The 16,581-nt window shown below is 40.5% G+C and overlaps 2 protein-coding genes across 5 annotated transcripts; one reads left to right on the forward strand and one right to left on the reverse strand.

Moving 5' to 3' along the window:
* Nucleotides 1-1,043: 1,043 nt before the first annotated feature.
* LOC308122038 (15-hydroxyprostaglandin dehydrogenase [NAD(+)]-like) lies at nt 1,044-8,898 on the forward strand. Of its 4 annotated transcripts, none has more exons than XM_080483647.1 (9): nt 1,072-1,138; nt 1,904-2,037; nt 2,663-3,003; nt 4,651-4,774; nt 5,214-5,320; nt 5,454-5,550; nt 7,050-7,126; nt 7,231-7,388; nt 7,462-8,898. In XM_080483647.1, exons 2-9 carry the CDS (start codon nt 1,995-1,997, stop codon nt 7,580-7,582), a joined length of 1,068 nt encoding a protein of 355 aa, XP_080339773.1. In that variant the 5' UTR covers nt 1,072-1,138; nt 1,904-1,994; the 3' UTR covers nt 7,583-8,898. The 4 variants fall into 4 exon arrangements, 3 of the variants coding, with proteins under 3 accessions (XP_080339772.1, XP_080339773.1, XP_080339774.1); XM_080483648.1 differs by having other exon boundaries at nt 1,904-1,972; XR_013936127.1 differs by having other exon boundaries at nt 1,077-1,138; nt 7,050-7,166; nt 7,462-8,078.
* Nucleotides 8,899-9,908: 1,010 nt separating this feature from the next.
* On the reverse strand, nt 9,909-12,402 carry LOC308122206 (15-hydroxyprostaglandin dehydrogenase [NAD(+)]-like). The gene is made up of 7 exons (XM_080483899.1): nt 12,220-12,402; nt 11,747-11,870; nt 11,223-11,329; nt 11,050-11,146; nt 10,717-10,793; nt 10,457-10,611; nt 9,909-10,316 (listed from the first exon to the last, which is right to left on the reverse strand). Exons 1-7 carry the CDS (start codon nt 12,307-12,309, stop codon nt 10,202-10,204), a joined length of 765 nt encoding a protein of 254 aa, XP_080340025.1. The 5' UTR covers nt 12,310-12,402; the 3' UTR covers nt 9,909-10,201.
* Nucleotides 12,403-16,581: the final 4,179 nt, after the last annotated feature.

The raw sequence follows: 16,581 nt of genomic DNA on the forward strand, positions 1-16,581 counted from the left end.
CTCTGTCTAAGAAACTGATGTAATGAGATCCGAGAAACAGGCAACACCGTGTCACCATGTGGCGACTCTGTACGCCCCCTGGTGGCGGCTCAAGACATTTAGCTATTTCACACTGCCCGAGCAGCCTTCAAAGTACTTTACACTGTTAATCCCATTCACTCAATCCAAACATTGGAAATAGTTTGGTGGAAACATTAAACAGCATGCTGGAAGCTTTTTGAGAACCAATCAGATTTCAGAAAAAAATAAATCAGGTTGTACATATAAACTTTGTTGAAAAGAAATGCACAAGTTGTGAATCTTTTTGCACTAAACCTAAATGAAATCTTTGTTTTATTGTTTTTTATGACCCAACAGAGATCAAATAGACTGTATGGGGCATCCAACGTACAATTAGTTTCAGAACAGCATTACATTAAGTAATTTTTTATGAAAGAAAATTGTAATCTGGATCCTGAAAATTAAAAAATCCAATGTAATTTGCAGTCAGCATTGAAACGGTGTATTTTCTCTTATTGAAGAGGGATGTCAAGTGAAAAACATCCACGTTAAAGCTGCTTTTCTTCATGACAACTGTTAAAAGACATTTGTCTGACTGGTGCATCCTATCATAACAGCAATCATATGTGTAGGCACAACAGTAACCACATGATTTACTGTTAATGACTAACATTGAACTCAACAAGGCGCCTGAAACTGGTGAAATGAGACCACTGGCGCCCTCTGGTGGAGATTAAGGTGTATAGCTGTAGAAGCCAAGGGCAGGTCTGAGGCATGACAGCATATTTGCCAATCTAAAAATGTAGTTTCTGCATGGACACATCAAATTATGCATATAAAGCCTTTTCTACATTCCTGAATACACATGCACAGAAACATTTCCTGCACTGAAAATTTCTCGCTACATTAACGATTAATTTGCACTTTTCTGTACTTTGTTCTTTAACTGCTGTGACTCAAATGTTTTCCGCCTGCTGAAACATGCACAATCGCGTCAAATATGATTGTTTTATTGGTTGGAAATTCGAGACGCAGGTCGCTGAAAAGAAAGAGGAAGGTATGCAACTATCTGTTTCAAGCAAGTGCAGACTCACTGACAACTGCTGCAGGAACTTTTGAGATCGAGATGATCCTCCCCGTGAGTTTACATTTAATATTTAATCAAAATGAGTTGATTCTCCAAAAACACGAGTATCATTGTCCTTTTTAGAAGCTGTATTTCTCTCTGCTCTGCAAACACCTGCAGAAAGCGTCTATTTTCCCATCTAATATCAATCTGGTTCCCTCGGGAATGAAAAGATGCAACTTCCAAAATATTATCAAGATGAACAAATAATGACAGAAACTTATAGATATTGAGTAAACTATTTTCTGGCTCTTGCGCGTCAAATAAACAATACACGTCAGGTTTAAACAGAGTAATGACTAAAGGTAGAAAAGTGAGAAAAAGTTCTTTGGTTCAGGAACATGGCACAGATTCGACTCATTTACATAAATATTTCCTGGTTTCAAGATTTACTAAAGTGATTCAGACACATTTATTATAGTAATGATCAAGATTTGTAATTTAAACTCCTGTTAATGTAAATTATTTCTTTTATTCAGTGTTAGATGGTTTGTGTGAATTGCCAAAATTGAGTTTTACATGTAAAATACCTGTTATCATCAAAATAAAATGGCATTACAGGCATCATGGTGTCCATGGGTTATAAGAGTGACCACTATTGGACAGTCTGAGTTAACACAATCCAATACAAAAATACAAAAAACAGAAATAAACGTGAAATCTCAAATCAGTTTCAACTGAAGGTTTGTCACATTGAGGACACGTCTGTATGTTCCTCCCAGGAAGAAGAGAAAGTCAGTGTAAACGGTGCCATAACATATTAAACTGCTTCAACAGGAAGTCAACAACAATGAAGCACCAGAGTTCAAAGATCGAAGATTAAACCGAGGCGACACGTCCAACCTGGTATGAATGTTAACAGCGGAAAATGAAGAGGTCACGTTCATTCCTGAGAAAGGGGAAAGAATTCAGTGAGCAAAACGCGAGATGGCATGTCAATTAGATATAGGACGTATGTGTGCATGTTTATTAGGATGTGTGTTTGTATAATCTAATATCGATGATCTATTTTCTATTTTGTGTGAATGTATGTTTAGATAAAATACACATTTATTTATTTATATTAGCAATACGTTTTTTTTTATAGGTATATATATATATATATATATATATATATATATATATATAATTTTTATATGTTTTTTTTCAGGAATGCACACTGAATTGTTGCAGGCCTGAAAATAATTAATTACAAACCCCCCCCCCCCGAAAAGATAAATACATACACTGACTGAGATTGGTATTTCCACTTTGATGGTGTGAATATTGAAGAGAAAAGTCAGTCACACCATCGCTTTCATGTGCCGCCCAGTAAAAAAGAAACAAAACAACAGACCGACCGACCGACCGACCGACCGACCGACCGACCGACCGACCGACAGACCGACCGACAGACAGACAGACAGACAGACAGACAGACAGACAAACAAACAAACAAACAAACAAACCAGAAAAGTTACATGAAGAAGATTTATCCTCTTTGTATTTTCAGTTCTGAAGCGTGACGTTAAATCAAGTCTTTGCCTTGTTTTCCAGGTTTTGTCCCACCTTTTTCCAACAGTGAAAAAAGTCTCCATAAGAGTGGAGAAGCAAAACAAAGTGAAACCCGAAGCTCCACCCAGGTGACGAAGTCCAGATGCACTCTGCTTGCCTCAGCCTGCTGTGGGTCTGAACCTCCCACAGGGAGGAGAGGAGGTGCAAAACCTCGGACTCCTCTCCCCTTTCAGTCTCCTGCAAACACCCCAGAGCTGAACTCCTCCTCGGGCCTCTCTTCAGCCACAGACATGTCCCTCCTTGGTAAAACTGCAGTGGTGACCGGGGCAGCGGCCGGAATAGGAAAGGCCATAGTGGAGATCCTCCTGCAAAATGGTGCAAAGGTAAAGTTTGTTTGTTCTGAATTGTGGAGCACGTTTCTTTACATGTAATCAAAACCTTTGAGCAAGCTTGTGAATGTGGTCTGAAACGTCCACATTCAGGATGTTCCATTATATATGGAATGTGTATTTTATGGTGAAACCCCCCCCCGAAGTATTTCACTGCATTTAGGTGAAAATACTTTTGAAATATTTGTGAAAAGGGTCATTTTGTTGTTTTTACCAAAGGCTTTATTATTTGTATACTTTGTCAAGCAAAGTCTGATCATAATATCGTTACCATCTGATAACTTTTTCGCGGAGAAAACATCACAAAGGTATTTTCTAGAGTTGCAATGCCGTTCATTTATAATTACTCCATAATTATAATTACTCATCTGGAAACAAGTTGACTCCTATTGAAAACATGTTAAAGCTTTTCCTGCCCTGCTGGGCAGAAGCTTTGGTATGCCAGATGTTTTTTTTGTTTGTTTGTTTGCAGAGGATCTTGCACGAACTGCAGCTCAACCTCAACCAGCTGCGATCAAAACCATTCTGACTGTTGCTATAGAATGTGACGTCTGCAGGTTTACGTGCCGTGTCCTGCTCAGGCTCTTCTTCTTTGTCCTTGTTCTGTGGAAAGCAGGTTTTAAACAATGAAACAGACCAATACATCAGAGTGAAAGGACTCTCCACACACCCAGTAATTTGAAGTACAATGCATCTGTAGTCTGCATACTGTGTGTGTTCACGTCAGTTTACCGATCTTTCCACTGAACTGTGTCTCGCATGCGAAGTTTCCTTAGAAGACGGGATTCCGTGCTTTCCGAAGGATGGACTTAAATGAGAAATGAAGCAAAGCATGTTCATCTGGTGGCGATTTCCTCCGGAGAAACCGGAGATCTCAGAGAGGATCGCCTCAGTGTGTGAATGAATTGATGCAGAGTGCAGCACTGTCAAAGAGGAGAACGTCCAGGATGGACGTGAGACGGTTGCCAAAATGAATAAAAGTGTCCCGAGCTGCATGAGTCACATGGAAACTTTGGTAATCAGTCATGTTGCTTCATCATTCAGGGAATAAATGGCACCGTGATGGACAAACAGGCTGCGTCGACTCGTCCGGCTCTTTAAATGAGGACAGTTTAAGTATTATGATGATAAAGTATGAAAAACAAACCAAACAGCCTTTTGGCTGGAGACTGTGATTTCCCTGGCAGTTTGTAAAAAGGACATCACAGGCTTGATCAGGAAGGACAAGGTTGATGTTCAGGACGCAGAGCCCCGTGAATCACCGGATTTCAACTTGAGAAACTTGACTTATCATATTTTCCAGCTATTTTTGGTCGTACAGATTCCTCCGGTCACCACTTCCCTGAAGAGTGTCGTCAGAACGTTAACCCAAGGGGTCAGCAGAGTCAGCTTCACATGCAGGCGTCTGCATCTGCAGAGGGAAACATCTGCATGTGTGCGGCGACGACTATCAGAAACTAATAGATTACATCATCGCAGGTTGAGTCGGCAGCTGTCAGGAACGTTGTGGTTACAGAAGGAAGTTATAGCTATAGCGCTTATTAAAGGAGTATATTTTCTTCAGATTTGCCTGTTTTGGTTGGTTTTTATTTTGTAAATCAAATTGACCGCTGGGTCTGTTCCTGATCGGCTCATGTGCAGGCGGCCATCTTGGACCTGAACAAAACTGCAGGAGAGAGTTTAACGGAAGCCCTGAATAAACAATACGGAGCAGAAAAAACGTTGTTCCTGGAGTGTGACGTTCAGTCAGAGGAGCAGCTCAAAGGTGACTGACACACACACACACACACACACACACACACACACACACACACACACACACACACACACACACACACACACACACACACACACACACACACACACACACACACACACACACACACACACACACACGAAGGAGGAAGCGGTGATTGGAGAAACGCAGGAAGGACAATGTTTTTGTTACTCAGACTTCAGGAAGCTCACAAATGACTTTGTTTTGATTGAATTTGGCTTCAAATCCGAGGGTTTAAAAAAATCCACAATGGAGAATCCAACATCTGTAAACTGATGACAGAAACTTTTGAGGACTGGATTCTGACACAGAGAGTTCAGACATTTAGACACAATTCAAAGTCTATATTGATCTGTCGAACATTTCTGAACATATCACCGATAATTTTAGAAAGTACGCTTCTAACTTTGTGTTTTTTCTTCCAAAGCTGCTTTTGAGAAAGCTGCAGGAACTTTAGGAGGGGTCGATATCTTGTGCAACAATGCCGGCATCATGGACGAGGCTGCCTGGGAGAAAAGTGTCACGATAAACCTTGTAAGAGGCGACGTTCACCGTTACTATTTGAAATGCATGATGGGTACAAAACTAAAGGGGAGGAGACATGTTGAAATCCTCGTGTTTGAGACACGAGTGGGATTAAAAACCCTACATAACCCCTGTGGTGCAGATGGCCGTCATCAGAGGGTCGTATTTGGCTCTGGAGCACATGAACAAGTTGAACGGAGGTCGAGGAGGAGTCGTCATCAACATGTCGTCCCTGGCAGGTAAAAACCACCACGTGTTTTTCAACGGAGTCAAACAATTTTCTTGACCGGGTTCACTACAATCTAGTTTCTTCAAGAAAGTGACTCCTCATTTTCCGACCGCGTAGTTAAGAGGATGTATGAACTTCAATTTGATTCCTAATCTACTGCAGATCATAATTAACAAGTAACTGATCAATGATTGGTTCAGAATATTTTAAGAACATGTTGCTATGACAACCTTTGAGATGTTGTACAGTTGTACAGCAGCATCTTTAATCCAGATGTTATTATTATTATTATTATTATTATTATTATTATTAATTCTTATTACTATTCTTCTTCTTATTTTTATTTTTATTTTTATTATTATTAATTTTATTATTTAGTACTTTTTATACATAAAACTTTGGAATCCATCCCTCCCTTTTCATGTTGCACAGTTTGAATTACAATAAAGCTATTTACATATAAACAGGCGTAAATATAATTATCTAAAAAAAAACGGAGGAAGAACTAAAATAATAGAAAATACTAGTCTTCCTATATCTCTTAATCAAATGTCAAGCTTTCAATATATTGCAGGATATGAATTTCAGGGTGTGTAAACATGTTGCAGCTCCGTTTGATGTAAATTTGCTTCAAATGTTGTTGCATGATGATGAAAAAAATAAAAAATTGGCAGCATATTGGTGATATGGATTTTTTGTGACAGTGTTCGTAAAATTTTAGAGAAAAGTAGTTTTCATATATGTCGTTCTCACTTGGAAATTAAATATTTTTTACGATTCATGTTAAAATCACACAATGCTATTATTATCATTTAATGCTCCAAACAATATGCAGACCCTTCAGAATGTCTGAATTCACTCTGATCTTCAGTGACGTGAATAAGCAGACTTACAGTGCATTGTTTTTAAACTGATAACTCACATCATTTCATATCTTTATTGACTCTACCCTTCATTCATTAAAGGAAAAAAAATAAAAAAAAAACACTTTGGTGAAACATAAAGAGAATTATCACTGATAGTTTGAGTGACTTTTGGACATGGTGTCAAAACATCAGGCTCCTGGGCCGACAAATGTAGTGTAGCAACGACACTGAGATCTGAGCTGAGATCTCGGTGATTCTTCCATGAAAGAAAACCATGATGCGATCAAACAGGCTTCCAAATCCCACCGTCAGGGTGAGTTTGTAAAAACACCCATAATGCAACGTCTCTGGTAGAAGGTTTCTTGGACATTTCACTGTGTTTGGTTTTATGTTGAAATTATTGTCATTTTTGGGAGTAATTCATTGGGTTTGTAAAAATATCAAGGTTTCCATCATATATACCTAAAAGCTTAATATTAAAGTTAATTATTCTACTGGTTCAACCCACTGCAGATGAAATTGGGCTGTATGTGGCACTTGAACCAAAACGTGTGTGACACCCCTGCTGAAGGAAGTCATCTTGAACGTCTTGAAGCTGATAAAATATTTGGATCATCACCTTTGCTCGTGTCTCGCTGCGCAGGTCTCGGCCCTTTCATGACCTGTCCTGTCTATACGGCCACAAAACACGGTGTGGTGGGCTTCACTCGAGCCATGGCGGTGAGGAACGACTGATTTGGATTACCTGTGACTCCAACAGGTGAATTACTCTCATGTTGGTCATGGCCTTTGCGAGATGTTGAATTGTTTTCATCTGGAACCAGGCTGCCTCCGCAGCGTCAGGCTACGGTTTACGGTTCAACACCATCTGCCCGGGTTTTGTCCAGACCGAGATGATTTGCGACGTCTCGTCCAGACTGGGACGATTTTCTCACCTGACTGAAGTGACCAAGCAGCTCGAAGAAAAGCTTGGGGTCATAAAGTGAGTGACACTGAACGTGTAGCGCAGATTCCGCAGGAGAACGAAGACCCACCAACTGCTTTCTGTCCTTCAGGGTGTCCGAGGTGGCCGAGTGTCTCCTCGAGCTGGTGACAGACGAGACGAGAAACGGAGAGGCGCTGCTGGTGTTCCAGAACGGAAAGAAATACGTGACCTTCCCATCGTTTAGCCAGTAGCTGTGAACCACATTTCAGTTCAGAAGCCACATACAGTCCCATTTCAGGGTATTGGGTCGGTAGAATAGTGCCGCAATAACTTTTAAATCTAAACTTAAAGCCTTTATTTGTTGTGGTGACCAGTATGCGGGATTGAAATGTCTAGATTGTCTCAAAACCAAACAATTACTAAGGAAGTGACGACAATCTCATCATAAAACGAAGTTTAATGAAACCTTCTGGTGCAAAGTGCAGTGAATTGTCTACAAAACCTCTCTAGCTGTTGCAGTATGGATGTTTTGAAGCTCCCCCTGACAGCATGGATTTGTGGCTGACGCCAGTTTGCCATTGTGATAGCAGCATCACCGATGATTTGATCGGATTGGAGCCTCGTTTGTTCAACACCCCTGGTGTAGATTACCTTTTTAAACTCAAAGTGTAAAATCCTCAAAACGTCCAAAGTACCTTTTTTTTTTTCTTCTTTTTTTTTTAAATAAACCTGCTGCTTTTTTAACCCATATTTTTCTGTTTATTTTAAAATAATGCTGAAGTATAATACATTTGAAGTTACATCTCTTGTCATTTACTTAAAAGATAATGACAGTAAAACAAACAAAACACATTCATTCACTTGGCTGTACAGATATTAATCACCCTAAAAAGTGTCTTTTCCCAGCAAAGGTGCCAGTTTTTTTATGACTGTTTTTAATTTAATGATCTGCTACTTGGTCCGAGAAACCCAGTTTCAGCAAATTGACTGGTAATTCATATTCTGAATGTTATATTGTACCTCTAAAAAAAGAAAAATGTAAAATATTGCTTTCAGCAGGGGTGGCATCGGAACCAAATGGAATCAGTAATCAGACGTATCTCAAAGTCCTTCTATGTCACAAAAGTCTTCTGATAATCATGGTTGAGTGTTTGTCTTCGGTCAGACTGGAATGTGACTTTTGGAAACATTTTAACTACATACAGTAGGTTCAAACTCCTGAGTGCTTCAGACATTAAAAACACTGATTATTTTATCAACTAAAACATTCAGTCACATTTCACCTTAGGATATCTGAAACTGCAGTTCATGCTATTTGACTAATATTTAGACAATCTTATCAGCAACATAAAATACTTTTAATGCAAGAAAAATATTAAATGAAGTAAAAATCTGATCTGAGGCTCAACATTGATGACTGTGTGTAGTTTGTTAAATTTGTCTAAAGATTGAATAACTGCAGCATTTAAATCACCAGTGTCATATTCTTGAAGTGGGAAAACAGTTTATTCAGTAAACCACAACATTTTTGTGTCTTCACTTCATACGACTGAATCAAAGGAACTTCAAAAAAAAAAAAAAAAAAAAAAAATATATATATATATATATATACACACAGTATAATAAGGCAACAACACAACAGGAAAAATCATATCGGACGTTTCCAGGGGACAATATTGATTTTGATTACGGGGGCGTGGATTGTGATTGTCGTTACGTGTTTTCAGAAAGCATCAATGTTGATCACCGTGTTGAAATTGTTCCAACGTTATGATTTACTCTGCCAGCCATCGTTTGGTTCCATCACAAAATATTGTCCCCCGGAAACAAAATTACATAATCAGCTGGGACTGGCTGGCTGGAGGTCTTGTATTCTCTGCTGCTGCAGTTTTTTTTACAGGTTTGACCACAGACATAGTGTCTATGGATTTGACGACCGGACCAAGATGGCGACTGTATTTCCTGCTGCGTGGCAGCCTATGCGGCGTCTACGCTTTATCAGTACATGGCCCTGACGGCCCGTCACTGGCAACGAGAAAACATCTGTAAGAGGCACCAATCAACAAGACTAACACTCAAAAGTGCAGTAAAGAGGATGAAGAATCAATGAAATTCCTTGAGAAAACAATCACCCCCCCCAATCGATTTTATGTTTCACTTTAAGAAAAGAATGTCGACCTTCCCGCTCACAAGCACAATGTTCGTCAGCGTTGGGACTTTGAAGAGACTGCAACTGTTATTTTTTCAGAACTTCTGAAGGACAAAACCACACGAGGTTGGTTACAGAGGAGCATTGGCAGACCCGGCTGGCCTTAGTTCAGAGAAAGCAGCCTTTATTCCCACCCCCAGACAGTCACACTATTTGGTTGCTGCACACCGGAGTCATGTTAAGGTCATTTTGTTCTCACTATGAATTTCAAGTTGTTTTTCCCAGGTTTCCTCCCACTGCTCAAAGACGTGCGTGTTAGAACAACTGGCGTCAGTCCAGATGTTGGACATTAATCCACATGTCCACAGCCAATGTTATGTGAGCTACAATGCCAGACTTTGAAAATGGTAAAATGATGGCTTAGGATTCAGATGAATTGCTCATTTATTACTCTGAAGAATGAAACGCTCATATACTAGGAGTACAAGAACAATTAGGTCATCAGGGGTGTAACACAGAAACAGACACTCGCATTTACACATCAATTTACCCTCAAATGTATATTTTCTGTCATAATACAATAGACTAAACAGATTAGAGAATACAAAAAACTACATTTGTCATGTACTTGATGGTCAAGTTTCAGCTGAATGTTTAAAATGTTCCACCCTTGTGAGCCAACTTTTTGTATGGAGCCGATAGTCCCTTTTAATTATCTGATTTATAATGTAGGAAAAGTCATGTATTTCTTCTCATCATTCTTCAGTATGAGAGCTTCTCCATTCTTCACCTCGTCGGCCGCCAGCTCGAGGACGCACTCTGCGACCTGAGACACACTGAAACGCAAAACGTACAGCGATTAACAACTACTAACAGCCACCGACCAACGTTGACGTGCAAACGGACGCCCAAAACGTCTGCCTTTTCACTCAAGAGCGTTAAGAGTAAACAGGGGCCTCAAAACATTAAGACTTACTCCAGAAAGTCTCTCTCTTTAATCTTTTCAATCAGGTAGTACAGGTGGGAGAACTGCCCCATTTTGACTTCAATGTCGGCGAAGAAGTCTGTTTGAACGACGGCAGGGCAAAGTGCATTGAAGCGAACGCCGTAGCCTGAGGCAGCAGAGGCAGCCTGGAAAAACACACACCAATCACTCCGAGTGCGTCATTAAATCTAAGCTAAACAATAGATTCTCCCCCCCCCCCCCCCCTCCCAAGCAGAACTCTGTGACCTTACCGCGATGGATCGGGTGAAACCCACCACGCCGTGTTTGGTGGCCGAGTAGACGGGGAAAATCGCTGCTGGCTGGAGACCTGAAAACACATGCTGCATCAGAGACTTTAGAACTGATCCTCTCTCTTATAGGAACGAACATTAAACCAGGGCTGTCGAACATAACAGGCTCCAACCAATGAGCAAATGCTAAAAATCTTCAAGAAAACATTGATGTTGTCTCAGTGTCCTCATTTGTAACTATTGCAATTTGTATGCATGTGTATTTATCCTTTATATTGAACTCCAAGCTGCATTTTTTGAGTTTACGTGTCTTTAGCCATCTGTGGGTTTTACCTGCCATCGACGCCGTGTTGACTACGCCTCCTCCCCGACCTCCAGTTAACTTGTTCATATGCTCCAGAGCCACATAGGCCACCCTGATGACTCCCGCCTGCCGTGACAGAGCAACACAGGATCATTTAACGTCGCTTCTGCGTGGCTGAAGAGAAAACCTGGGAGAAAATTACCAGATTGACGGACAGAGACTTTTCCCAGTCAGCCTCATTCAGGACGCCAGCGTTGTTGAAGACAATGTCGATCCCTCCAAAGGTTTCCATTGCGCTCTGGAAAGCATCTGGACGGACGAATTGGAGGATAATGGCACAGTCAGATTTGCGCCAAGTCCTGCAGGTCTCTGCTCAAGTCCACATGAATCTAATCATCTAATCACCACTGATCACACAGCTTAAAGTTATTTATGTAGCGTTGCTAAATGTACATTCATGACTACAATCTACTTTACAATAGCTTCTTAGCCTATATTTCAAGTGAGTTTGGTTGTTTTATTCGTTCGGACTTTGTCATTTTAACAGTTTGAAACGGCCAAGAATGAACCAAAAACAAGTCAAACATTTTGCTTATTTAAATCAGGCTGCAGCATACCATAATAAACATGGGGATTACATCAGCTCCTAATTCAACTTTGGGATTAAATCCTATATTACAGCCACAATCTAACTTTTCTCATCTAATGTGATCATCTTGTCATCACCTTTGACGTCCTTGTCGGACTCCACGTTGCACCGAAGGAACAGAGTGTTTTCTTGTCCGTACTCTTCGTCCAGAGTCGTCTTCAGACCCTTTCCTGCCACTTCGTTCACGTCCAGGAGGGCGACCTGCGCAGGCAAATGTCGGTCATAGAATGAGACACATTAAAAAAACAAAAGGCTCCTTTCCCGGAGTTCAATCTTTATTGCTGAATCAAAAAGGTGGCTCAACTCATTTATTGTTGCAACAGGCAGTGCCTGTGTGCTTTATAAGAACCTTAAACTAAAGGAACAGATTTAATCTGAACCATGCAGCAATTTCAATTGGATAAAAAAAAAAAAAATCTTGTTTGCACAATTAGACATGTAAATAAATAAACAAAAGCCATTTGAATCACATTCATAGTAACACACCTCAAACTGTTCCCTTTTTTTGTGAAATAGATCTAGTATCCAAAATCAGCTGAAGTGACTTTACCTTGGCACCATTCTGCAAAAGGATCTTGGTTGTTGATTTTCCAATCCCCATTGCTGCTCCAGTCACGACTGCAACTTTACCTTTCAACATGATTCCGGCTGTCCTGAGTCCACGAGCAAAGGTTTGAAATTGGCAGAAAAACTAAATAAAATGTGACCGAGTTGTGGGAACAGCTCACAGAATGAAGAAGTGAACCTCCTGGGGTGTGTGTTTTAAATCACATGAGGGCAGCAAGCTGGTGGGGCATGGCAGGGAGGCGGGTTCATTTAGAGGTTGATTGCTCACCTTGTCCACACCAATCAACCACACCCACAAGATAAGCGCTCATCATAAAGGTGCAGGTCAGACGAATCAATGGAATTCCTTAAGAAAACATTAGAAAACCAAATGATAAAATGATAGAAGGCTTTTCCCTCCCATCGCTTTTTTTTTTATTGTGTCCCACTTCATTTTTTGACTTGACTTTGACTTTACTCTCATGGCTGCATGTTTAATTAATAGACAGTAATGCCTATGATGAACATTGGACACTGTTAGAGAAATCTTGTCTTGTCTGATAAAGAATGATGTGTCATTTTGTGTTAAAGTCTGTGTTCAAGGATGGCCTGTGTGGCACTTTTGGAGCGCCTGTTTTACTTTTGGTGTCCTTCAATGCAGTAGCGAAACAACTCAGCCTTTTAAGAAGGCGCTGTCTGACAAACTCCTGGACAATCATGCTGAAATGTGACATTGTCTCTTCTTGCAAGAATAATGGAATACAATTATCTTAAACTTTTTCAAATCACTCCTGTGTATTCTGTCTCCCTGAGTTTTTTTTTTTTTTTTTACTGAATTCTCACAGACACCCTGCATACTTTTTACATCTTGTTAATTCTTTTAATTGTTTATTGCTCACTGATATTGTTCTCTATCTGCTGCTTGGTCCTCTGGATACAAATGAATTTATGGAATTTGTGCATTAGTGGATTAAGAGTGTTTATGTTTTTGTTTTTTTTAACGATTCAGTTTGGAACAAAAATCCAAGTAATCAAATCCATGCATGCCTGGAAATCACCTGTATGCAAACAAGTGTGCAACACACCCAACCAAAGTTAGAAAATGCTTTGCAAGACAAAATACAAAAAAACTGAACAAAAAGAGTATACTATAGTAGATAAATTACAGTAATCCCAGTCCAGCATTGGCTACAGCTGAAACTCTGCTAAAATAACAACTGCACAGATCACAAGTACCCAGAGTCCATTCTGATTAAATATTGATTCTTCAAGCACTGTTGTACGGAGCCTCAGAGTCGCCATGGATAGTTTGGGGCTTAGTTGTCAACATTTCGGCATGACATTGTGAATTTCTGCTCTTTTCACTTCTGAACTGCCTTTTTAAGGTCCTGCCACAGCATCCCAATAGGATTGAGGTCAGGACTTTGACCAGGACACTCCAAAGTCTTCATTTTGTTTTTCTTCAGCCATTCAGAGGTGGACATGCTGGTGTGTTTTGGATCATTGTCCTGCTGTAGAACCCAAGTTCTCTTCAGCTTGAGGTCACGGACAGATGGCCGGACATTCTCCTTCAGGATATTTTGGTAGACAGCAGAATTCATGCTTCCATTTATCACGGCAAGTCTTTCCAGGTCCTGAAGCAGCAAAGCAGCCCCACACCATCACACTGCCACCACCAGATTTTACTGTTGGTATGATGTTCTGTCTTGGGGATCATCAAGATGTTTTCTGGCAAAAATGAGACAAGCCTTAATGTTCTTTTTGCTTAGCAGTGGTTTTGGTCGTGGAACACTGACCTTAACTGAGGCCGGCCGGCCACTCCTAGGTCGGCCGGCCACTCCTGGGTCGGCCGGCCACTCCTGGGTCGGCCGACCACTCTTGGGTCAGCCAGCCACTCCTGGCCAAGTTCACCACTGTTCCGTGTTTTCGCCATTTGTGGATAATGGCTTTCACTGTGGTTCGCTGGAGTCCCAAAGCTTTAGGCTTTATAACTGTTCCCTTGCATTGTTAATTTGAGGGAACAACTTATCTTGTTCCCACGTGTTATTTAAATTTTTTTTCTCTATGGCCACTCCAGGGCTCCGTACTATTCAAATGAAACCAACTTCACATTTTACATTTGGAGCATTTTAATGTTGTGTGGACACTGACAAAAAAATTATGTTTTAAAATGTGTTTATTTTGGACTTTCTTCTCAGAATTCTAGAAAACAAGTGATTTAAAAAAAAAAATCTTTATTAGATTAAGTGGCCTTAATAGTATTCAAAAGAAGAAGAATCTGAGAGTTCATTCTAACAAGACATTCTGACCGTTCATTCCAGGATAAGGTTGTTCTGCTATCAGCCTGACGTATGATGGCAGAGCAACAGAGATAGAACTCAGCTACCCTTGGATAACAACATGCACACATACAGCTTTCATGACGCACATTGATTAAAGACGTCTGATTTCAATTGGCAACAGACGCCATGACAAAATTGACCAATTTGCACTGAAGCCCAACCTATTGTCGGGGTGTGGCCATGTCGAACCATGGAAGTTGGACACTCGTACTCCTGCATGAGACGTTCAGGGTCCAGTGCTGTGCATTGCATATGGCTATCTTTACTATCTTTACTATCTCGCTCAATAAATGGTAAAACGTATCTTGCTAGAATCAAAGGAACCAGGAGGAACCAGCGGGCTTAAGGCCGGGTTCCAACAGCATCAAAAACACAACTGCAGAGATGTTACACTATTTTTGTAATTTTCTGAATAAAAAGATATATTGGCAGGAAGTCCTCCTTCTTTTTTCCATCAATTAATCAATCAATCAATCAATCAATCAATCAATCAATGAAAGACATTATTTGTCCCCAGGGGGGACAATTTAAAGGTTGCATAGAGCAGGTGGTGCAAATGAATAAATAGATAAATAGTGCAACAACAGACTACAACTACATCACCGGGTAAATAAATAGCAGTAATAGTAAAAACCTGATAATAAAACGGTGAGTCAGATGTAAACACAACAAAGAATGAAGGTCAAAGGTTAAAATATGTATTAGCAGGTGCAGGAGGCAGTGATCAGCAGAGTTTTTGATGAAACCGGTCATTTTCATGTTGAGACAGTGGGGTGTTGTCGACAGCTGCTGAAAATAACTAAAAGTTGCTTGTAATCTAACTTTGTTACTTCTGAAAACAGGTAATCAATAAACTAACTAAGTTACTTTTAAAGGAGTCACTAGTAATCAGTAACCAGAGAACTTTCTCAAGGTGACTGTGGCAACACTGACAATGAGCCAATCAAACCACAGGAAAAGTGATGTGCAGGAATGGACCAATAAGCAATGCCGGTTCTCATTTGGCCAATCCGTCAACATTCAAAGGAAAATGTCACAAAAATACTGAGTCGCTGGGAAAAAGCCAAATATCCAGTCCAGCCTAGATTATAAATCAGAATAGTTTTAGAGGCAATAGCACCAGATATCATTAAAATCTTCTTTTAATTTGAAATCTGGTAGATCTTATAGTTTCACACTGTTGTTAAGTTTACTGGCTTCATGTGAAGCCAGTGGTTTTGAACCTAGCTTTTAGAATGGACAGTGATTTTAAATTGGACTCTCAGATTAGGGCAGTGGTAAAGTCCAGCTTCTTCCACCTCAGAAGGCTTGCAAAGGTGAAGACCACTCTGGCACAGCAGCACTTTGAAACAGTAATCCATGCTTTTATTACATCCCGGCTGGATTACTGTAACGCACTTTATGTTGGAGTCAGCCAGTCCTCCCTCGCTCGTCTCCAGTTAGTCCAGAACGCTGCAGCCCGCCTTCTAACTGGAGCACGTAAGAGGGAGCACATAACACCCGTTCTGGCGTCTCTCCACTGGCTGCCTGTGCATTTTAGAATTCGTTTTAAGATTCTTTTATTTGTTTTTAAATCTCTGAATGGTCTTGCCCCGCCCTACCTCTCTGAGCTGCTCCACCCCTACACCCCTGCTCGGTGCCTCCGGTCAGCTGATCAGCTTCTTCTGGAGGTACCGAGGTCCAAACGAAAGCTCAGAGGGGACAGGCCCTTTTCTGTTGCAGCCCCTCTGTTGTGGAATGAGCTACCACTGCCCGTCAGACAATCCCCCTCACGGTCCACTTTTAAAACTAATCTTAAAACCCACTTTTATTCCTTGGCTTTTAACCATGTTTGAGACTCTGTCCCTGGTTTTATTGTTGCCAATCTATTGTTTGTTTATTGTATTTCACTGTTTTTACTCTTTACTCTTTACTGTACTTTTTTATTTTGTCTTTTATTGTCAAGCACTTTGGCCTCAGCCACAACTGTTTTAAAGTGCTGTATAAATAAAGCTGACTTGACTTGACTTATAGTTTAAGCATCA

This window comes from Lipophrys pholis (genome assembly GCF_963383615.2).
Source record: "Lipophrys pholis genome assembly, chromosome: 16".
Classification (NCBI taxonomy): domain Eukaryota; kingdom Metazoa; phylum Chordata; class Actinopteri; order Blenniiformes; family Blenniidae; genus Lipophrys; species Lipophrys pholis.

What these genes read in the sequence shown, in the direction of transcription:
- LOC308122038 (XM_080483647.1), top strand. Translation starts at nt 1,995, where the DNA reads ATGAAGAGGTCACGTTCATTCCTGAGAAAGGGGAAAGAATTCA. An exon ending in TCCTGCAAAATGGTGCAAAG is followed by an intron (nt 3,004 to 4,650) that starts GTAAAGTTTGTT and finishes GCTCATGTGCAG; the next exon opens with GCGGCCATCTTGGACCTGAA. An exon ending in GTCAGAGGAGCAGCTCAAAG is followed by an intron (nt 4,775 to 5,213) that starts GTGACTGACACA and finishes TTTCTTCCAAAG; the next exon opens with CTGCTTTTGAGAAAGCTGCA.
- LOC308122206 (XM_080483899.1), bottom strand. Translation starts at nt 12,309, where the DNA reads ATGTTGAAAGGTAAAGTTGCAGTCGTGACTGGAGCAGCAATGGGGATT. An exon ending in CAACACGGCGTCGATGGCAG is followed by an intron (nt 10,794 to 11,049) that starts GTAAAACCCACA and finishes ATGTGTTTTCAG; the next exon opens with GTCTCCAGCCAGCAGCGATT. An exon ending in AAAGAGAGAGACTTTCTGGA is followed by an intron (nt 10,317 to 10,456) that starts GTAAGTCTTAAT and finishes TTTGCGTTTCAG; the next exon opens with TGTGTCTCAGGTCGCAGAGT.